Source organism: Nothoprocta perdicaria, unplaced genomic scaffold (genome assembly GCF_003342845.1).
Source record: "Nothoprocta perdicaria isolate Ctin4 unplaced genomic scaffold, notPer1 scaffold_35, whole genome shotgun sequence".
Classification (NCBI taxonomy): Eukaryota; Metazoa; Chordata; class Aves; order Tinamiformes; family Tinamidae; genus Nothoprocta; species Nothoprocta perdicaria.
The window spans coordinates 1752978-1776241 of NW_020455588.1; the positions used below are offsets into that span (position 1 = coordinate 1752978).

General features: G+C 37.4%; 1 protein-coding gene across 2 annotated transcripts; it reads left to right on the forward strand.

The window, feature by feature from the left end:
- Positions 1 to 1063: 1063 nt before the first annotated feature.
- RHOBTB3 (Rho related BTB domain containing 3) lies at positions 1064 to 18838 on the forward strand. 2 transcript variants are annotated; one of them, XM_026044113.1, is made up of 12 exons: positions 1064 to 1242; positions 1399 to 1624; positions 7247 to 7439; positions 8447 to 8598; positions 9790 to 9901; positions 10195 to 10560; positions 12387 to 12499; positions 13638 to 13749; positions 15446 to 15619; positions 16463 to 16629; positions 17076 to 17172; positions 17979 to 18838. In XM_026044113.1, coding segments are annotated over exons 1-12 (1830 nt in total). In that variant the 5' UTR covers positions 1064 to 1240; the 3' UTR covers positions 18095 to 18838. The 2 variants fall into 2 exon arrangements, with proteins under 2 accessions (XP_025899898.1, XP_025899899.1); XM_026044114.1 differs by having other exon boundaries at positions 8450 to 8598.
- The last annotated feature ends 4426 nt before the right edge of the window (positions 18839 to 23264 follow it).

Sequence of the window (23264 nt, forward strand, 5' to 3'; positions counted from 1 at the left end):
GCTGACAGTTCACATTATTTGCCATTATTGCTAGTGCTGTGTTTCAGTTCTTGCACACTGTCAGTCATTATTGCAAAGTAGTTGGCCACTTGTGTTTATATTCTAAATTAGCTGTGGGTGTGAAACACCACAGAGCTGACGGTGATGGCACTGAAGTAGGTGACATCTTGGTCCCCATGCACTCCTTCCCTGAGTCGGGATTTTATCTGTTAATAAAATAACTATTTTGCTGCTTGTCTTATCAAGACCTGTGTTAAGTGCGTTCATGTAACTTAGTACCTTTACCTGCGGGATTAACAGCAGAATGTATTTGCCTTATAGGGAGTGTTCTTTTATTGCATAATATATCTAGAGTATTTTGACTCTATTTTAAATTCTGATATATGTAGTGGTAGCCAATAGAGAACAAATTTGGTCATATAAAAAACTGTGTTCATTTTATTATATTTAAAAATTGTTCTTTTCAAAGCAGGGTTTCAAAAAGCAGTGTAACAGAAAAAAAAAAGAAAAACAACACAGATATTCAGTAATGCATTGACCTAATAATTGCAAAATTTAACTATTATTAAACTGAACAGAGATTGCATTACTTTAATTACCTCCTAGGTGAGTTACCTGGGAGGTAATTCATTACCTCCTGTTGTTCTCGTCTTTAGCTGAGCTTGTCCTTCACTGCTTTCCCCTCACTTGGTATGGCTGGGCACGCCGCTAATGCAGATTAGCCGGCAGCGGTTTCCCGGATTTATGGCATGAGAGTTTATTTTTGCCCAGCAGCAGCAGCAGCAGCAGCAGCAGCGCAGCACACAGCAGCCCTGGGTGCAGCAAGACGCCGCTCTGCTCAAGCGCCGCTGCTTCTTGCTGCTGACCTGACTGCTGCTGCTGGCTCTGCAGAGCTGCTGAATCTCCCTCCCCGTGGCGTGGCGTGCTTTTGAGCGCGGTGGCTGACGTCAGGGCGCCGTGGCCGAGCGCTCCGACTGCTCCCTTCGCTTGCTCCACTCACCTCCAGCGCAGCGAAGAGCCGCGCTCCGCCGCTGCCACGCGCGCCCGCGCTCCTGGCTCGAAACAAGAGCGTGTTGCGAGCACGAGAGCACATGCAGCAGGACTGCTGGAGGCTGCCCCACTGAGACCGAGCGTGGAAACGGAGAAACAGAGAGCCAAGCAAGCTGGGGGCTTATAATGCAGGCAGCATTTCCAGGTTTCTTTTCCACTTTGCTCTCATCCTGCTATTGGATTTGAGATCATGTATGTGTCTTGCTGTTGATTACTGGGGGTGTTAAAATCTAATGAAAGAAGAGGATTCTGAAGGATTAATATGTTTTGATTCAAAGGGATGTTTTTTCCTTAACCCTTTTATTGATCTTTATTAACACAGCTGTATTTTCATTACTCTCCTTCTAGGTCTGTGAATATCGTAGCCTTTGGAAATGAGAGAGATGGATCTTCTGAAGACAATCAGCAGTCCAGCCTGATCTGGAGCTACCTCAGGAGAAGCGCGCTCGTTTCGGAGACAGAAAGCAGTGTGCTGCTGAATTCTGCCCATCACGTGAGAAACCCGGCGCTCACCGAGTACCGAGCCCGAGTGTTTGGAAATGTCCGATTGGTGGTGCATGATTGTCCTCTTTGGGTAAGAGATTGGGCTGAAGCTTATTAACTGAACTGGACAGCATAGGCTGTTTTAATCAGATGAAATGTTTTTATTATTATGGGATTTAGTCATATTTAGCAAAAAAAAAAAAAAAAAAGCATATAAAGCATATAAAAGGTAACTAAGGTAAATACCAAAAATCCTTCGGGGAGTGTGATGAAATGTTCCTCATTAACAAGCCAATATGTTTCATATGCCTCATGGTGATATTTATTGCTTAGTGAAAAGTTTACTGCAAATAATCCAGCAGTAACAAGAAACTCTTTGTGAAGCTGGAATATAAGTAGTGTCTCCAACTATTTATCTACAACAATAAAGCAAAACACGTTTTTTTTTTTCCAGAAATGGAAAGACTTGGAGATATGACAGATATTAAGATTTAATCTATTGCAGAATACTGTATATGTAGTCATTTTCTGTTATAATGCCTAATCACATCTTTACTTACCTTCTCATATAGGAAATAGTGTTTAAAGGATTTTGGCAGTGTTCCCATGTTGTCAGCACTCTCGTTAGTAAGTGAGGCGGCTCAAGTATGAGCAGAACAGTGTTTACATAAGAAATGACATTGATCATCTGAATGTGCTAAAGCGTATTTTAATAACTATTTAGCTGCCTGATTCCGTGCACTTTACTCAGCCCTTGAGAACTGTATCTTCAGAGCTAGTAAAGGCAGGTTGGCATCCTGTATCAGTTTGTATCTTGTCTGGATTAAATGTACACGGTTAAGGTGAGCTAGTCCTTTGGCAGCTGCATGCACTGATAGCTGTGGCTCCAGTGAGGCAAACTGCAATTCCTCCTCTGCACGGTTCCTTTTTAGCCATCGGTGTGGAGAAGCAGAGGGATGCACAGTGAAGTCCCCCAGGGCATAGCTAGGCCCTTTTATGAGATAAAAGGTGGTTAAAGGCTGAGTTAACTCTACTTTTCCTTTCTGATGCTAGGAGAACATTTCTTTATTTCACCTCTGCATGAGTCTTTGTCAGCCCAGAATGCTGCGCAGCTTTCCAAACACTGAGACAACAGCCTGCTTCTATAGTGATTCATATGGGCTGCTGAAAAATGGTTGATTCCTGATTCCTGATGCTGACTACTCATAAGTAATATCTGGATAAATGTTATGGATAAATATTGGAGAATGGTGTTTCCAGCCTGCAATGGGGCTACCCGTGCAGTTGCTCTCTTCCGCTTTAAGAAACGAGTATGTGTAAACTGTGCAGTGTACTGTCTTCTTTGATATTTCTGGCCTTAAAAAATCAGGAGAATTCATGATTCCCAATTCATGATTCTCATTAGTAATCATAACCATATTTTGAGAAGATCTCTTCCCAAGAGACATCTGAAGAGTGCAGGAAAGAAATGTTTGCTTTAGGGAGCATGTTTATCATTTACAGAGATGACAGGGAGTTTTAGAGATGGTGGTGGAGCATACTTTGCAAAATCTAAATGCAAAATGCCACTGTTTCCATAATCACTTTTATCTCAGTGTACTGAGCATGTGCCTGTGGCCTGCTATGTCCTGAACTATGTTTATAAAACTCTGTGCTGATATCTTCCATGCTGAGTGGTCAGATATCCAAATAGACAGATTTCTTAGTGGTTCAAACAGCTGGAAAATATTTTGACAAAATATACAGACATAAACTGAGAGGAGCTGTAAAGAACTGAGGAAGGCCATTTGTGCTATCATCACTGCTGCATAGTGTGATTTTTCTACCTCATCAGTTGCCAATGCCTGCTTAGTTTGTGTATATATATAGCGTGCTTGGCTGGGGTGTGCCCCTTTTTCTTTTTTTTTTTGTAAACCTCAGTATGGCACTGGGAACCAATAAGGAAGAATTTGCAAGATGAATGTTATGAATTGCTTTGGTAAGAGTTGGTTTATTTAGCAAGGCATATCCGCCTTGGGAACAGAGGTGCTGTTTCATTGGCTTGCATGTAGGTTGCAGCTGCAGTTGCTTTATGCTGAGTTTCATTAAGCCTCCAGCGAGGCAGGTTGTGGCTTATGAGGACTTTTTCATGGGCATTGCAAGCCCTCCATGGAACTGACTAAAGCTCAAATATATTATCTGCAGTTTTGGAAAGGTGTTCTGCGAATCTTTCCAAAGAACTTCTCTCTTTCTGTTTCCATGAATCTTTACAAGTTTTCCTGTTTGTGGCAACCATACCAGTCCCTCGAATGCTGTGAGTTTGCTTACAGTTGTGAGGCCATCCACAGCATACTTTTCCCCTTCCCTTAGCAGCTTCCTTAGGCTCAGATTCCTGGCTAGGCTGACAGGCCCTTTGGCCCCTTTGCATGTCTGAACGGAAAACAATCTTTTTATTTTATTCATTACTATTAGCCCCTCACATTTCAACTTCATTCTAGAACTATAGATTGCACATTTTCATTGTTGGGATGTCATCCTTTCTCATTTTAAAGCTTGGCTGTCTGAAGTTGGCAGTTTGATCATAATCCCGTTATTTTCCCTATTGTTTGTTTGCTTGCTTGCTTACTTTGATAGCAGAGCAATCCTAGCCTTCATAGTGTTTTGTTTGTTTGTTTATTTGTTTTGTGCTCAGCCTATTAAAGCTAAAACTGTTTTGGAAAGCCTTGCGTTTAAAAAAAAAAAAAAAAAAAAAAAAGCCTTTTCATGATTGTGTTATGATTTGCCTTGATTTATATGCTACAAGTTGCTTAGCTAAATTTGTTGAAAGGCCTAGTAAGTTATAGAGAATGCACCTATAGAATTTGTTAGGCCAGCTAGTGGAAGTGACTGATTAGAAATTCTGTTGCCTGGCAAACTTGCGGAGATCATCTTCAAATCATATGGAGGCACATAGAAGCTGATGTAGAAAATGTTTTTGACGGTTTTTTTCATTACAACTCCTGCAATATGAGACCTGGGGGACATTTAAGTAAAACCGTTAGCTAATCAGTTGAAAACAGGTAAAACAAAATGCTTCTTTATACAGGAGGCAGTTAGCTTCTGGAGCTTGCTGTCACAGGAGTTTGAGAAGGCAGATGGCAGGCTCCAAGTTGGTGAATTAATGGAGAATGATTCCATAAATGGATTTGGGACAACTTTCTAGCTTCTCAGCAGGTTGTCTACATGTTCTAGACACCTTTCTAATATTCCTAATTGCAGTAGTTTGGGATTTTGTGGAAGTAGAAGGGGAATGTGTGTCCAGGCTCCTGTGCTCTCCCTAGGGAGGTAGTTATTGCTGCTGAAGCAAATGAAGTACTGAGCTAGAGGGACCATTAGGGCATTTCTTACATTCCTGTGAGCGGCCTTTAGAAGCGTGGGCATTGCAAGTGCAGAGCAGTTTCACTGCAGTTCCAGAAAGGCATTCATAAATTACTTCCCACAACAGAAATACTGTACAGATACCAAGTCTGTATGATTTTGTAGGGAAATGACATCCTCTTTGCCTGTCCAGGCTTTATAACCTTTAGTCCTTGCAAGTATGGTTTACTCATGGCAACATGTGCTGAGGCATGTGTGCGTCTAAGACACGTAAGAAAAGAACAAAGCCTTTTTTTTTTTTTCCCTAGTAAATCTTGAGAGGAAGCAAGGGGATTATAATTTAAATTAATAAGGCTGGAGGACCCATAGTTGTGCTGTTAGTTTTTCTTTTGTCACTGGTGTTGTCAATGACTGTCTTAGGAAGTGAATTGTTTCAGGAGCAGGAAGTGACAAGAAGTAGCTGCTAGGGAATTTCATAGAAGGTGAATAGTCTAAAGAAGTCCATTCCACTGTTTTTACATGAAAAGTGCCTTAAAGGTGATAAGCAAGGTATGCTTAATTTGGCTAAGGCTCCGGGTGTTCTGTCTTCATGACGTGTTGGGCAAGTAACCTTTCATTGTCAGACATATTTTCAGCAGCTTTTCCCAGTACCTGAGCAGTAACCTGAACAAGCTACCACAGATTTGCTGCAAGATAAAGATAATCATGGTGAGCCCCCTGGGAGCATATCCATTATCCTTTATCTCTGTAAAAAAAACCCGTCTTCAAGGTTGAAGTTTTGGGGGTCTCAGTTTAAACAGCATGTTCCACTCTATAAACGATTTCCATAAGTACTTTTTCTAGTAGTGCTCAGACTTGTTGGAGAGTTCATGTATCTTTACTCACCCGTGCATTAGCCTTCAGTGGGGATTTTGCTGGTTTTCCCAAGCTTACACAGATGAACATGTGCAAACTTGGACTGAACTTGAAAGCAGGCATGTAGGAGAAAACTACAAAGGAACAGTCCCTGATACTTCTGTTTTCTAACATATGAAAATTAAATATTCTTCTCTTATTCCTGTTATTCTGGTTATGAATAACCTGTATTATTTAGGGATATTCTCTTGTTCCCTTAAGCCTTTAGTCATGCTAAATATACATCAGTGTGCTACAAAATTTTATATGGAGAACTTCACTATCTAAAGTAGAAGAGATGATATTCCAGTTTCTAACGTGGTTCTCAGAAAGCTCATCTAGTTGGCTGTCTCAACATGATGCAGCTCGTAATCTGACTACTAATGATAAAGATAATGATAATGATAAGATAATGATAAAGACTCGTGTCTTTATGTATGGATTTTATCTTTTTACTAAAAAGAAAGTATGCTCTTCTGGCTGTCAAACTGGACCTTTTCATTTGTTTGACAAGGATTCATTGATTGCCGCAGACTAAAGAGGTTCTGCTGATTCCTGTGAGAAGCCTATGAGAAAAAAAATCATGGATTAAATGCCAGGCATCAGGTTGCAAAATACTGTGCAGGTTTTAGTGACAGTAGTTATCCAGTTTCCTTAAAATAGGGCACAGAACAGAAGCTGAAACATGTTGGTTACAAGCATTAGCAAGGATGAAACCACACTGCAAAACAGTTGGGTAGAGAAGTGAATCAAAACTGAAGTTGATGTATGGCTGGATTAAGGTGTCTAAATGATGCTTTTAAGTGCTGGTGGAGAGTTTCCTAAGTCTGGGTTTGTAATAGTCTCTGACTTAACGGAAAAAAAAAAAGAGCATTGCTCTTAAAGCTCTTGTCAACATGCTGAACATGTCAACATGCTTTGGAATAGCTATTCTTATTAACTTGTTAATTAAATCTCTCCGATTCTCTTATTCCAGAACAAGAACATCTACTACAGTAATTCACAGGAACACCTGCTCTACTTTAGTCTTGTTTCCTGATTTAAGTCTTTGTAGAGATAAGGTCTAAATTGGGTACAAAATGCACTGACAGTCTAGACAAATATTTGCCCATTGACATATATTTGTCAAGGTAGTGTGCTCTTACACTGAAGAGTTCTGCAGCTAATTTAACATAGTTTTGAAACGGTTATTTTGAAGCCATGAAAAATACCTACTCTATTGAGAATAAAAGCCATTTCACTTGCTGATAGTATGATATGCTTATATATATGTGTATGTATATAAAAGAGGAAATTATATATAATTATAATGGAGAAAATTATAAAGCACAAATTCTGCTCTTTTTCTGTTGACTCGCTTCAAATAAGAGTTTGGAAGTATCCTTTGAAGATGTGTCTGTGAGGTTTTGTGTTAAAAATATTGAATACTTGGTGCTTCCATTTATAAATAAGAGGATTCTTGATCAGTGTTTCTTCTGTTTAGGATATATTTGACAGTGACTGGTATACTTCTCGCAGTCTCATTGGAGGAGCCGATATTATTGTGATTAAATACTCTGTCAATGACAAGACTTCATTTCAACAATTAAAAGACAGTTATGTCCCAATGATAAAAAAAGCATTAAACCACTGTTCAATTCCTGTAATAATTTCTGCTATTGGTGCAAGAAAAAATGGTATGTATTCAATCTTATGTAGTAAACATTAAAAACATCATTTGGAAGTTATGTATAGAGTGATTTTCAGTAAAAGCTGGATATTTTTCCAGGATAGCATCCTGTTAGCAACAGACTCAAGCTTGAGTGTATGAGATGAATGTTACAGTTTTGGGTTGTCTGTAGTCATTATATCCAGCATAAAGTATCTCTAGTAAGTGAGGTGAAATGAGATCCATTAGCTTGGAGTCACTGAAGAGGAGGATAAATTCTCTAGCATGTGGTTCAAAGAATTAAATCACCAACCCTGTTGTTGTGGATGTTGTGCTAACATAACCAGAAGGAACAGAGTGCTGCCATATTCATACAATTAAACTTACAGTAGAGTAGCTATGGTATAGCTATGTGTTAACACAATGTCCTCTCAGGGCTGGTTAGGTCTGGTGAGAGAACTATGAAAATTGCCTTAGCCTGCTCATATACTCAGAACAAATGATTTTTTGGATTTTTGTTATCTTTTTTTTTTAGTAAACATGTACATCATAGCCGGAAAACTATGGATAGTTATTTTTAGAACTGAAAGACTGAGTGGGCTTCAAAGCGATCCACACTTGACAGACATAGTTCCAATGAAAACATGTTTATGGTTCAGATAGATATTAGTACCTTTGCTCTGCTCACATCAAGGAAATAAGCTTTAAAAAGATACTGGATACTGATAAACACACCAACTTTATTTTGTATTTTGAAGCATTTTATATTGTGCTTCTGTTGATTTTTCAAGCAGGTTTATTTTATCATGTCATCCTTTTTGGTTTTTGTTTGTTTGTTTTTAGCTTTTTTTAAACTATTTTTAGTGTCCCCCCACACACCCCTTTTTCAGTTTTGCTTCTAAGGCAAAATAAAAACTGTCAGATTTGTTTCTCTAGTTGTCTTTTATTTTTAGCATTTGGCTAAAACAAGAGTTTCCAGGCATCCATTCAGATTATTGAATGAGAACAACTTATGCAAGTCATTTATTTTCTCAGAAGTGCCTTGCACCTGCCCACTGTGTACTTCAGACAGAAGGAGCTGTGTTACTACTTCTGAAGGAATTCAGCTTGCTAAAGAACTAGGAGCTACATACCTTGAGCTGCATACTCTTAATGACTTCTACATACAAAAATATTTTGGAGGAGTGGTAAGTGTAGAAACTGTAGTATTGCAAGTCCAGTATAGAGCAAATCTTTCCAATAATTAGTTAAAATCTTGAACTCAATGTGTAACACTGTAGTGCAAATGTCAAGTACAAAATTTGTTACTGAAGAGAGCAAGTAGAGGCATTCCATCATGCTTCCCACTCACAGTGAATTCCCACTGGTGCTAGCAGAATTAGTAATACTAATGCTGTTCCCGTTTTAACTACCTTTTAAGAAATTTTAGGGAAACTGAAGTAGAGGAAGATTTTTTCACTACTTCTAGCCTTTCTATTTGTTCAAGTAAGATGATCAAAACTCAACTGTAAAAGGCTCTCACCATCTCATCAAACTTTGAAGATAACTTCTGCTTTCAGTAAGGTGATTTGACTAGGTGACCTCCAGAGGTGATTTCCAGTCTGAATTACTCCCTCATCTTCTGTTAGTTTGGGATTTTCATTGTTCAATTTCTTAAATTGTTCCACTTGTAAAAAGTGAGAATGTGTAAGTGCTTGATTTTCCTTTTTAACATGTTCCTATAGTTGTGTGAATCACAGTCATTGAGCAGTGCAGAGCTCCGGGCAGACAACGTGGTCACTCACAGTAAAGTTACACCAGGCAGGAACTGCCCAGTTTGTTATAATGCATCATCTGGGATTAACTTCTTCCCCCACTCTCCCAAAAACAGGGAATTCTGCTATGCAATTTTTGACTTTAATTTCTTAGAACGAACCGTGGTCGAATACATCATATTTTAATGCAGCTTTTCTAGAAAAAAGTTTAGCTTTGTGTGGTAGTGTTGGTTGTTTGCATAAGATTTTACATCTTTGTTTGTTGTGTCCATTAGTAGCACCCAATCATTATTCAAGTCTTATTTTTCTCTGTAATTCTATAGCTCACATCCGCTAAGGTTGAAAAAGTGACTTTCTTTCTGGTCGTATACCTGTCATTTCTGCCCAGATTAAGTCCAATTAACCATCATCATTTGGAATTAGTAATCTTTTAAATTATGCTAATTCCAACTACATTTGATTTTTTTTTAGTGATAAAGAAGTATTACAACTCTGATAACTTAGATTACTGTTCATAATGGCACTGACTTGAGTTTTGCATATAATATCTATTCATCATTCTTAGATTGATATAAGTTCGTTCTTAAATAACTAGTGTTTTTAAAAATGCACTTGATGTTTTAGCTGGAATATTTTATGATCCAAAGTTTGAATCAGAAGTCGTCTGACAAAATGAAGAAAAGAAAAAAGACTCAAAAGTGTCATCGAGTTAAACCACCTCAGCTTGAACAACCAGGTGCTCACTGATATCCTATCTTCACTATATTATTTGTTATATATATATGGTGTATTTTATGCAAGTAATGTATTGTCATAATTATTACCTGTCACTAGCTGCTGTGGTTGTCTTGCTATAGTTGCACAATCCTGTAGTGATGCTTTAATTTCTTTGGGGAGATTTTGTATGCAGTATGTAGCATTGCAATGGATCTCTAATATATTTATACAAAAATATATGGAACAGTGATTTTTCTGGACCATTTGATGATAATACTTAAAATTTACAGACCAACTCATTTTCTTTTCTAGAAAAAATGCCCATCCTAAGAGGCGAAGCCTCGCACTATGACTCTGATTTGCACAACTTGCTGTTCTGCTGCCAGTGCGTGGATGTGGTATTTTACTCTGAAGACTTAAAGAAAATAGTAGAAGCTCACAAGATCATTTTGTGCGCCGTAAGCCATGTCTTCATGCTGCTTTTCAATGTGAAGAGCCCAGCCGATATTCACGATTCTGCTATTATCCGCACGGCGCAGTCTCTCTTTGCGGTGAGCAACGAGGCTGTGTTTCCAGCTCTCAGCAGCGGCTCCTCGTGCGACCCACCAGTAAGAGTCGTTGTTAAAGACTCGGTCTTCTGTTCTTGTTTGTCAGACATTCTGCACTTCATTTATTCAGGTATCCCGTGAGAATGGGCCCAGCTCATTACTTCTTTTACAGCAAATGTGTTGCTAAGGTGTATGTCTGTCATGTGGAAAAATATGCTGCTGTTGAGATAAATTTCTTTTGTGCTATATTGTGACATCTGTTTATCCCTTGTGATTACTGTCTAGTGGAAAATTGTCCTTCACCTAACTTTCATTAAAATACAAGCTTTTTGTGTATTAGTTGGCATACAAAATGCAATGAATAGAGATTAAATGCAGTATTTTATTTAACCAAAACCTAAAGCTGCACTTGAAAGCTTTACCAACAAAATACGACATTGGAAACAGATTTGTGGGAAGACCTAGCAGACTTCTTCATGATAGATTCTGATTTTAGTTATATTAAAAAATAATTGTATCATTAGAGATGCATATTTAAGGAAACCTAATTAATCTCTCTGTTAACACTTTCAAAGTCAGTGGTGACCACAGAGAGCCAATGCAGTAGTTTGTCTGTTGTAGGAGCACATCTCCTGGATAATGTGTTTCCTTGACTACTGGCATTTGATTTGCAGTTGACAAATCTGGTAATAAGGTATATTTTAATTGTTGTCAAGAAATTCTTGACTGTTTGGGCTAGACTGTATTCCAAGTCAACTAGAAGCCTTTTTGGGCTATCAGAAGAAATATATTTTAAAGCTGGGTAATAAAACTTGCCATTTTACAGGGCAGGGGAAAGTATAGAGAAAATTGAGAGATCGCCATGAGCAGGAATCTGAAAACAGAGAAGAAATTCCACTGCAAATGTTGTGCACTCTTTAGTCACTGGTAACTGACTATGCTGTAAACTTTCCTGGTTCAGACATTTCATATGTCTCCTAAGGATAACGTAGTCGAGAAGCTGTGGATTTCCTTTTTCCTCTGAAAATCATTTCCAAGTGTTGCATTGTTCTGTGATTATATTTAAGGATACTTTAACATACTATTCATTGAGTGAACAGTGACTTTTTCTGTCTCAGCCCATTCAGCCCTGCAAGAAACTTCCATTAAATGTCTGCAGTGTTACCTTTGTGCGTTTGGTAAATAACTGAGATAGAAAATGCAGGTTTAACCCTCGTGTATAGTCAAAAAGCGAGTGAGGGCGGGTCGAAATGCAGGGGAAGCTAGCACGCTTTGCAGTGGCCAGCAGCGGGGTTGCTAGCACGCTGAACGTATCTGATGCATCGGGAGGCAGTAACTTGCAGCAGGAGAGAAGAGCAGCACCTCTTGGCCACCTTGAGCACAGTCAGTGCAGCTGGTCTAATGGAGACTAAACTAACAGGTTCTGGTAGAAATGGCCTTTTTGGTTTTTTTCCATGTTTTATCTCAGGGTTTCATTAAACAGCTGATCACAGATACTGTACTACAATGGAAATATTTCTAATACTAAATATATTAAAATTATAATGATCCTTATTCATACCTAAGAGAATGCTTTCAAACAGCAGTTTTCTTTTAAATACTGTTGGTCTTCTCAGTAGCTTTGACTAATTTCAAGTGTTCATATTTCTAAATTAGTCCAAGGCAGCTAGATACATGTCTTTTCTCTCCTTCCTTCAGGCAGCACTGAAGGTCTAAATTTAGACATAGTGTCTGTACTTTGCTGAAATTTTGTAAAAAGTGAGCACCAATTTACTGTAAATGTTTGATCATAGCAGAACTATATCTTTAACCTTCTGAGCATAAGGATACAGCTGACAAAAGTGCTGAAAATATCTTTTCTGTAAGAACTGCTCAGCACTGATGTGATCTTTCTTCTTTCTGGTAAGTCCTGTGCCTATTCTATTTATTCATCATTGTTTTTTGCTTTTGTGACAGGTGCTTTCCAGTGGGAACGGTTAGAAGAGGATATAAAAAAGAAGCTGAAGGATCCTGAAAAAATTGAGCACGTGCTCGAGAAAGTTAAATGCATCCTCAAAACTCCTGGGAAGGTACCTCTAAGTCTTCTGTTGTAACTTTTAGTATTAGTTAATTAAGTTCTTAGGAAATTCTTTTGTACACATTGTTTCCTTGTAATTCTTTGTTTTAACCTGATTTTGATTTATATAGTCTTTTATCTGTCAATGGGATGCTCGTAAGCATTTACAAAATAGAAAGGCATAGCTGGTGATCTGATGGGCAGAATTAATATAATCAGTAAAAAGCACATAAGTAGGTTCCTTAAAAGGATTACTTATTTCCTGCTTTGCCCACTGTTTGACAATATGATTATGTGTTCCTAATTCTCGTGTAATAGAGGCTGCCCAGGAAAGCTTGGCTGGCCTGGGTATGTGCCCAAAAGCTTTGCTCCTGCTGTAGCTTGCAAGAGACAGTTTCTTTTATAATTGTGGCACTATTGTGTATATCGGACTCAATTTATTGGCTCATTTTTAAATCAAGAAAAAAATGAAGGGAAAAAAAGTAACTGAAAATGAAAGGTTTTGAGGATCTCAGTGCTAGCATCCCCCCGTTACTTGAAGTCAGTGGTTAATCCGGTGAGTTCCATTTGTCCTTGGCAAGCAATCTCAGCACTGCGAGAGTAAGAAGCCGGAATTACTGAGTGCCTCAAACCTGCATGTGGCATTGCTCTGCAGGGACTCCGTGCTCAGGGTATGGGCAGCTCTGGTACGCTCCAGAAGGCCGTGTGCTTACACCTGCACACATCCAGCATGGCTATAATTGCTCCTCCTGCAGGGCCCCAAAGCTTCTCTTGGTGCAGGCTTGTGTTCAAACAGATATATATGAATAATGTTTGGTCTTGAACAAGTTCGTAATCCTGCGTACACATGCCCAGTAACAGTAGATGGAAATATCTGTCAGAGGTCAAAGAATATCAGGACAGGGCTCAGAAAGTGTGAGTGTAGCAGACTTGCTTTAGGTCTGGTACACCATGAGAAACAGGAAAAGAAATATTAAAAATCATTCCATAATTACTTTCCTGAAAGATGTGGTTGAGCAGCGTTAGCAGAAGAACATAAAGTGCAGAGTGAAAGGTTGTTGTGTAGTGACCTAGTAGGCACTTATCCTGTGAGCAGTCGCTTATCCTGTGAGCACCTACACATTACAATATTTTTTGAATTTATTTTGCAGCTCAACAATTTCAAGGACTGCAGATCTCACCAGATAAAACAACTGTGTAATACTTCTCTCAGGCTTTTCTTTAATACACCTGTGCTAGCTGATGTCATCTTCAAAATACAAGGTACAGTACATCTGTGTTTGTTGCTATGGATGCATCTGCAAATCCAACATTTATCCTCTCCGTAAAATAAGTGGAAAATGGAGCTGACTGTATTTCTCTTGCATCTGCATTAAGGACAGCACAGTGTCCACTTGCAGTACAGTTGATGAGGCCTGAGCCTTTACAAGTGACATCTGCCTGCAGGAGCAGACTTTGTGTCTCTGTGATTCATGCCTACTTCTAATTAGTAATGCTTCTAGTGCAGGAAATGCTGCCAGAGCATCCTAGAAATCAGATGATTTTATTTTTTCACTTGCATCTACATACACACAAGCACCTAGACATGTGCCGGTGGTCTATGAACCTTTCAGGCTCCAAGATGCATGTATTCAGGGGTCTGCTCTACTTTCCTTGCACTGACAGGAAAGTGTGAAAACAAATATTTAAAATATTTTTTAAAAAATCTGTTGAGAGACAATAAAAAGTATCTCTTCCCCTTCACTGTTAGTAATAAAATGTGTTCTTGATTGACTCTGGGGAGCAAGGGCTAACTTCCTGAACTTACCTGCTTTTTACTTGAAATCCTTTTACATTTTATTGAGGAGATTCCAGGTTGGAGAGAGGCAACCAGGATTCAGTCTCTTCATGGCACTGAAACTGCCTGGAGGATGTAGCCTTCCACACACATAGTGTGGTACGAGTGGCTTTAGGAGAATGCTACCTTGTGAGCTCAGCGAGGTTGCTGGTGGCCTTTCATGAACCTGCTTGCCAAGACTGCTAAGCCCTCCTTGGCAAGAGTGCCGGAAGGAACCCTGCAAATGAAACTATTCGTTACTTCTGCTTTGTCTGTAAAGAATGTACCAATATGCTAGAGTAGCATGGACAAATTTGCTGCAAATTAAATGCATTCGCTCTTAAAAATAAAAAGAGAGGAGGAAAACAGCCTTGCACACTTTGTGAGAATGAGAATGTGATGCTTTTTAAATGCTAATGTTTTTCTTGTTTTGTTTACACCCAGCTTCCGTGCAGAAATGGTCTTTTAGGATTAGACAATTGTTTAATTATTTTCAGCTTTAAATCTTGGAGCCAAATACGAAGAATTAATCCCTCAAAAAGGAGGGATTCTTTCTAGATGTTCTGTTTAATATGCAGGAAAAACAAAAAGACCTTTGACAAAGAGAACAAAGTGCTATGGCCGAGTTTGATGACATAAACAATTCAGCTCAGTGTCCTGTTCTTGAGAGAGGCTTTGTGGGGAGTTGATGAAATTGTAGCACCACTGTATATTTTATAGAAAAAAAAATGTTTTATGAGTTGACTTTTAAAAACAAATATGCTTATCTGCTCAAAATGTTGACTTTTTTTTTAACTGTTTGGTAATTCTCTTAAGCTTTTATTTCTGCTACGTCCATCACAATAATTATAATATTTGAATAATAATTAAGACCAAGAGTATAGTAATAATTTCGTTCTTTCTTTTTATGGTCTAATCTGTTAATGTGATACTTTTGTTTGCTGGTGGCTACTCTTTCTGTATATCAACTTTGACTGGTCTAAAGTAAATGTGTTAATAATTGTGTATGTGGTATTTTTATTTCAAACACTCCATAAAATTATTTATGTGCTACGTGATATGTGAGTCTTCTTACATGAACTTAAATTTATATACATGGCTAGATTTTAATATTATCTTAAACTTTTGTTGCAAATCTTGCAGGTGCAAGTGTACCAGCTCACCGAGCAGTTCTGGTAGCTCGCTGTGAAGTAATGGCAGCTATGTTTAATGGTAACTATCTGGAAGCAAATAACATTCTGGTTCCAGTCTATGGGGTTTCCAAAGATACTTTCCTCTCCTTTCTGGAGTATCTCTATACCGACTCCTGTTGTCCAGGTAAGCAAATTTAAAAATACAGATATATCTGCTGACACACTGGGGCATGGAGAGTGAAGGGATGTAGATCAAAGTAGGAGCATCTTTTAGTTTCCCTTCTTTTCTTATCTTTTTTTCTTATCTTTTCTTAAGTGTTCATCCTTTGTGTAAAGTGTTGTAATACGGGACTTCCCCCAGTGCACTTGGCACTGTAAACTCATTAGAAAACCTACTTTACATTAGTAGAAATATTTTCAATTGAAGAGCTGATATAGTTTGAAAGTTTATAGTTTCTTCATTGAAACATGCCAATATTTTTCTGTATGATCTGTCTCAAGAAAGAGATTTTTTTTTGATTTTGCAAATAAAAAATAGTATTATTCAAGTAAAATCAATAAGGAGTCAAGAATCTTTCTAACCTTTCATTAGTTTAAATGTAGAAAAAGTGTATCTTTTTGGGTTTTTTTAATATTGTTATTCTATTCCTCTTGGGTTGTATTCTGTTTTCTTTCACATATATTATAGAGGTTTCTTTTTCTTTTTTTTTTTTTAAGAGAAAAGTTAGAAGGCTAATCCTTTTATTAATAACTCTCTTTAAACAGGCCAGTGCATTTGACTTAACCTCTTTAAGATATATATGACTGTGTAATCAATAGCCTACAATGTATTACACTAACTACTCTTGTCCTGTTAATTACATAGTTCATATGTTACAGCAAACACTAATAACAGTGGAAAAATAAAAAGAGGGATTCAACAGTAGTTTGATGTTGTGTGCAGTGTTAGAAGTTTCTGTGAAAAGTGGCCTTCATCATCTTTATAAAAAAATAGAATAAATGTAATTTCTGCTGTGCTCTTTTCCAGCTAGTATTCTGCAAGCTATGTCTCTCCTGATTTGTGCTGAGATGTACCAAGTAACAAGACTGCAGCATATTTGTGAGCTTTATATTATCACGCAGCTGCAGAGCATGCCTAGTAGAGAACTGGCATCCACAAGACTCAGTATTGTTAGCTTGCTCCGAAAAGCTAAGGTATATATTTTTTTACATTACATAAGACTATGTATTTTGATTTTAAATAATCAATATTTAAATAAATAAGATGGACAGGAGGAAGGGGACATTCCTCACCTTTCTTTTTCCTGAAGTTTTTCTGCTGTGCAGAAGCAAAGAATAGCAAAGATTCAGGGGATCAAAAGGAAACACAGGAAAAAGCAAGAGTCTGTAGCATACGGTTAGGGCACACAGCTGGGGAGGGGAGTTTTACAGTCCATGCTTGGGTTTGCATCTATTCACATATTTCTTTCAGTGACTTTTTCTTCTTTATCTCCTCTCGTTAAAGCTTTATTTAATAAAACTGCTGTGCTGACTGCTGCAATCCAAAATCATGTACTTTGGCCTGTAAGCTTTGTTATTGTTTTTCTCTCCTTCTTTGAGACCTGATAGTAATCAAATATTTTTTGTATTTCTTCTTGCAGTTTCACAATTCTGATTGCCTCTCGACTTGGCTTCTTCATTTTATTGCCACAAACTACCTCATCTTCAGCCAAAAGCCTGAATTTCAAGATCTTTCAGGTAGATTATCAAATATTTTCTTTTCAGTAAATGTATTTTCAGTTTTGCTTAGATTAGAAATGAAGTTCCAAATACCGCCACTTCTGCATGAGGGAATGAGTAAGACTTTTTTTGGATACACGGCCTAATCCAATCCGTTGGCATTCGGAGCCAGAAGGTCCACCAGCCTACTGTGGGACTAGCATATGACACACAGAAGAGCTAGTGCTGCATCCACTTGGCCTTTCTTTTTCCTCGGAGTTTCTTCAAGATGATTCTTCACTGAGAAGTAGGCTCTGCATCATAGACCTTGCACTGGGCAAGAAAAAGGGAAGAAATAAAAGTGCCCGTGTAAATATATGTATGTCAGGGAAAACTCTCTCGTTTGTCAGGATGCAAATGTTCTCACAGTTAGAATTCAGATGCAGAGTCTACTTCTCAAAAAATAGCAATTATCAGTAGGTGAACTTGTTTTTTTGGTTAAAAAGGATGTTTGCTCCTCATTTGCATTATCTTAAGTTTCCAGACTGGGCAAATGCTGCTGCAGACTGATTCAGGAAAGGCTGGGATATAGAGATGGAAAGTGTGTTTTATGAAGTCCAATAGAATTCACCTAAACAATACAACCTAAAAGTCCATTATATTTTAATCAGAGATAAAAACACATAGAATCAAAAGAAAAAAACCTTACTAAATTCTTAATTATCCTCTTCACCTTAGTTTTTATTTATATCTTTAATTTTAACCTTTTTTTTTCTTTTTACAGTTTGTTGACTTGTGCCTGCATTTTTGTGTACTGTGTTTAATTCATTTGTTGCTTTCTTTAGTGGACGAGCGCAATTTTGTGGAGATGCACAGGTGGCCCTCGGATGTGTACCTGAAGCAGCTTGCTGATTACAGGAATTATATCCATTCGCAGAAATGCTATTGCACAGTAATGTAAGAAGACTGAAGACATTGTAAGATATTGAAGTAATGTAAGAAGACTGACTGTATCTCATCTGGAAAATTTTGCTTTGAGAATTATTTAAAGTATAAAAATCTATGAAGAGCAAAAATAAATACTGAACACTGTATGCTATGCTGTAGTGCACTTACTAATATTCTTTCCTTTAGATAATAAATCGCTCTGTTTTTGTCTTAAAGGCGTGAGAAATGTATCATAACGATTTACTTCAAATATGAGGATTTCACACCCGTTAGGATCAAACCTAGTATGGGTTTGAGGCATTACTGCCACCTATTTTCCCTTTCAGCTTCTGTATTGCTTATTTTATTGATCCTTATGGCTTTTTTTCAGCTGCTAAGGTGCTGAAAGCAGATATTGTAAATTTTGTGTTTGGCCACAGAAGCAGTTCAAGAAACTTGAGTAGCCAACTCATGAGCTCTTTAAATATCTCAGAATGTAGAGACTTACCACAATGCTTATTGACTTGCAAAATTAAGAGTATGTATAAGATACATTTAAGTATCTTTTTACTTTCTACTTCAGGTGAAACTTACAGTTCTCATTAATAGCACTCCTAGTCAAATGACCAGATATTCTTAATTCCAGCAGAATGCTTATGTGGCACTTTGTTTAGTGTTTGTTTAATATTTAGTCTTTCCTAAAAATGGAAATATTTTATTCTTCCCACTACATACAATAAGGAAGTCTGTTTTAATAACTTGCCAAGCATTTTTGCTATCATATTTTATGTTCTTGTAAGTAAAAATTCAGGAAAAATGTAAGAAGTCAGCTGGGAGCATATCTATTTGGCACTGGTAGAAATAGAGAGGCAAAGGAAGGGGGCACATAGTTGTTCTTATGTTTCATAGGAGAAAAAACCCTATCAGTAGTGACTTTTTAGAAAAAAAGTTTATCTCGTAGTCAGAAGTTTCCTTCAGTAAGGAAAGAAAGTAAGGAATTACATAAGTTTCCTGCAGTAAGGGATAGCAGACATGTTTCAAAAAGATATCATGGTCTTGGAGGGAGGGCGCCTTTCCGTAGGCATGTCAGTGCTATGAAGATCTTCAGCTACTGCAATGTGACATTTGGCTTGGCTCTCCTTGGGCAGTCTATATACAGTGAATGATCATAAAGCACTCACAAGCTACTATATATTATGCAAATCTTGCTATATTTTTTGCATGTGTGGATTCCTTTTCAGCTGTAAGTGATATATCTTGAATATGATGAGTAGGATTTTCCTTGTAGGCAGCTTTGATAGTATTCCTGAGGTCACAGGCCTAAATTATTCATTTAAATAGCCATTATATGTATGTAAAAATTCAGATCACAGTATTATTATATTCTGTACACTGTAACTATATAATAATAATTGTTAGAATGATTATTATATAATTACAGTATATATTATATAATAATACTGTAATGTTAAGGTCTCTCATGCATGTACCTGCATGTTAAGGTCTCTACCTAGGGACAGATACCTCCTGAAACTCTTCACTGTCAGTCTTAGTGTACTTTTATTTCAATTCTATCAGCTGCCTTTAATTTCATAATTAAGACCAAAAATTTAAGATCAAAAAAAAGTCATAATTAAGACAACCCCCCCAAAAAAAAAGAGAGAGACTGTGACTCAGACGTCTAAGGTTAGCTTTGTATAAGAGTAATGGTGTTTGAATTCAATTTTGATTTCTCACTTACCATCTGGAGTTTATGAAGTTCTTTAAAATACAAGATACCATTAATTGCATCTCTTATAAGGAGACAAATTCAGAGCAATAAGTTGTTTTTTTCAGGATCACTCAAGAGAACTTAAGAAGTAAGTATAATAATAAAAAATATGGAAATTAGAGGTAAAGAAAATTATTTTCTAAGGCTGTGATATTAATTCCAGTAGAAGTTAACAAATCTGAATTAACTGGATAGATAAGAAGAAAACTTAGCATTTTTGAAGAATAAGCATAAGCCCATGGACTAAAGAGAGCAAACAACTGGAACTGGGACTTGTGCAGATACCTAGCAGCGTGTTTGCTTACGAGCTCTGGTAGGCAGCTTGCTTATTTAAGTTACAATTATATGCCTTAAACTAGGTTCGTATAGAAGTGATTACAAATGTATGTATGAATGTTTGTCTGTATTGCATGTAGTCTTGAGCTTTTAGTATGTTAAACCTTTAGCCAGTATGTTACAGGTTTTTTTGCTAGAAATTGGTCTATTACCAATAATTCAGGTATAGATAAGGTACAAAACACTAATTTTTAATTCCACATAAATGTTTTATAAGCATTTAAACAATAAGCTTAAAGAAAGTATCAACCCTTTGTATCTGAGCAACAGATATATTTTAATATTATGTATTTTAGTTAATTGTTAAAATCACAGGTTTTATACAGAGAAGGCAGTCAATGTAAATATTTATTATTTATTCACAGATTTACTATAACTTACTATTTGGACATTAAAATAGTTTTTTCATCTTAAAAAGTATCCTCATTGTGCCACCTGTATCAGGTGCAAATATGCTACCATGGCATAAAATACATTTAATAAATTTATGAAAGTTATCTCCATTCTTATTTTATGTGATGTTTATCTGTAAAATGTATTTATCTTAACCTAATATTTTAGCATTCAAAAACATACCTGAAACATACCTTGTTAATAGAATATCTCAATAGCCTTTAGGAACCTACAGCTCATGGATATAGAGAAATTAGAACACTGTTTAATTTTTTATTTGTTTCTTTTTAATGTATAATATGGTAGGATCCTTGCTAGACTATAAAGTCAAAAATAGGAAGCAGACAAAAAAATTATTCAAACAAGTAACGTTGAAGAAAAATGGGTGAAGAGGAAAATGTACGTATTGGTTCAGGAAACTATTAATAACCTCTGCTTCTCTAAAAAAAAAAAAAATTAATGTGTTAATGTTTAATATATTACCCATGGATCTGGTTTCTAATTTCATAACTGCCCAAAGAGCTTTTGTTTGTACAAAAATTAGAATTGTCCTAATGTCAAAGTGAAATGCAAAGAATCAGTGGCATTCGGATGGGTTCAAACTTGCCCTTCTTATATCCACATGTGGTGCACACGAGGAAATGCAAGGTCGAGGAAGATGTCAGGGAATGAACTTGGGTATGAGCCGGCAGCAGCTAAGCAGTCTCTAGACAGTTCTGGATTAGGGTTTTGGACAGGCATTTAAATGGAATTTAGATTTCCAAACGCTTTGTAAGATCTAACTCTCAAAATGCACTTTTACAGGATAATTTGATAATTAACATATTTAATAGCAAATTGAACCATATCATTTTTGCTGTATTTGATGTATGTTAATTTTTGTCCAAGCTAGCACTAAGCTTTACATTGAAAGGCTAACAGAAAACTTTCTGCATTAATGAATTTTTCCACATGGTAATTATAGACTCTGTGCTCTAGTCCTTTAGGTCTACATGTCAGTTATTTTAATAGGTGTGTGTTGAAACTCGGCCTTTCAGATCTTTATCTTTTAACATTGCCTGACGAAAATTTACATGTTTTTAGATTTGGCAGTTAATATTTTGTTAAAAATAAACACTTTTTTCTAGTCAGTCTCATGTGCTTATTTAAGCATTTGTATTAGCAAATATAAGCATTTTGTCATCTTTAGGTAGGTGTGTAGATGTAGCAGTTTGGAAATAAAACCCATCCCAGACCCCTTGCTTCCTATTGCATATTTTCCTATTCCTGAATATATGCCTATTGCATGGTTTTCCTGTCCCTCAATTTGAGAAAAGCAAAATAAGCCAGCTTGGGCTGATATTTAGTCTTGTCCTTTTATTCTGTATTGAGTTGTGTGGAGCATGTGGTACAGCATCCGCGCAGGAACCAGTGTTTCTGAAGAGGAGCGTGGTTGGGAAAATTTCAGACCCGTATACAGTTAGTAAGTGTGGAAAGACAGCGCCAAAGCAAAGCAATTGCTAAGAGCTTTGGATGCTAAGCTGGGGAAGTGGCTCTCCCCTGCGTGTGGGCACTTCAGTTGAATTGTCCACGGTCTATGTAGCCTCATCCAGGCACGGATTGCTCTGGAATTCGGGTTGCCCCGCTGCGTTCTACTTAACTCCCTAGCAAAGTGAGGACGTGGTGCTCTGGAAGGGAGGTTCTGGTGGAGCCACGTGAGTGTGGGGGTCTTTTTTTTCTCTCTCTCTCTCTCTCTCTCTTTTTTTTGTTCATTAATTGTTTTTTTTTTTTTTTTAACTCCATAAACATCTGTTGCTCTTAAAATGGACAGCAAGTAAAATCTGCAGGATTAAGTGGAAATAGATAGTGCAGTTCTAAATACTGCTTGTTTGACTCTGTCCAATAGTTTTCATGTAAGATTATTTAGATGTGTAGAATTTGTGTGATGATAGTCTCCTTTCATGGGTTACAGTCATTACACATACTTGTCCTTTTAAAACGCTGTTTTTTGATTTTAGAACAATTCAGTTCTGTAGGTGCATGATTTGCTTTCCTTGTGAAGGATCACGCAGGAACTGTAACTAGCACAGAGGTGCTGTCGGAGGCCAGATACTTTAGGGATGACTGTTCTTAACCGAGTCCCATCAATACCAGAGTAGGTGGTTTACAACATGAAATTTGATTCTGCCAAACTGCTCCAGTCTAACTCTCCTCAGAAAGTTTAAAGAAGAAGCAAGCAGCACGACTTTCTCGTGCACAAGTTTGTGTTTATAATCTTAATGCTCCTGGATCAGTTTCTCTCATATCATCAACCACCAGTACTGCCCACCAAATTCTGAAAAACACATCAGACGAGCAGCAGCCTTTACTCACCTTGGGGCACATGTGCCTACAGGGAGACAATTCCTGCAGGATCCTCCTCTTCTGTTACTTCTGACACACAGGATGACATTTGAACTCTGCTAAAGGCTTTTAAACTTTTCCCCTGGGGCAGTTCCAGCTCCCTAAAAGAACTGGAAATATTGGCTTGTGTGAGCATATTTCAAAAAAAGAAATCATGCAATCTGGAAATGTCTATGTTGAACATCTTGTATATGAGAACTCTGTTGGGAAGAGTGCTGGGTTATGCTGAGCAAACATGAATTCACAGAAATTTGTCTAAGTCATCTTACATGGTCTAGGATTAGCAGAAATATGTGATTGCTATATCTGCCAAGAAGGAGCA

Coding starts and splice junctions, on each gene's coding strand:
- RHOBTB3 (XM_026044113.1), top strand. Junction 7,440..8,446: donor TATTGGTGCAAGAAAAAATG/GTATGTATTCAA, acceptor TTATTTTCTCAG/AAGTGCCTTGCACCTGCCCA. Junction 12,500..13,637: donor TCCTCAAAACTCCTGGGAAG/GTACCTCTAAGT, acceptor TTTATTTTGCAG/CTCAACAATTTCAAGGACTG.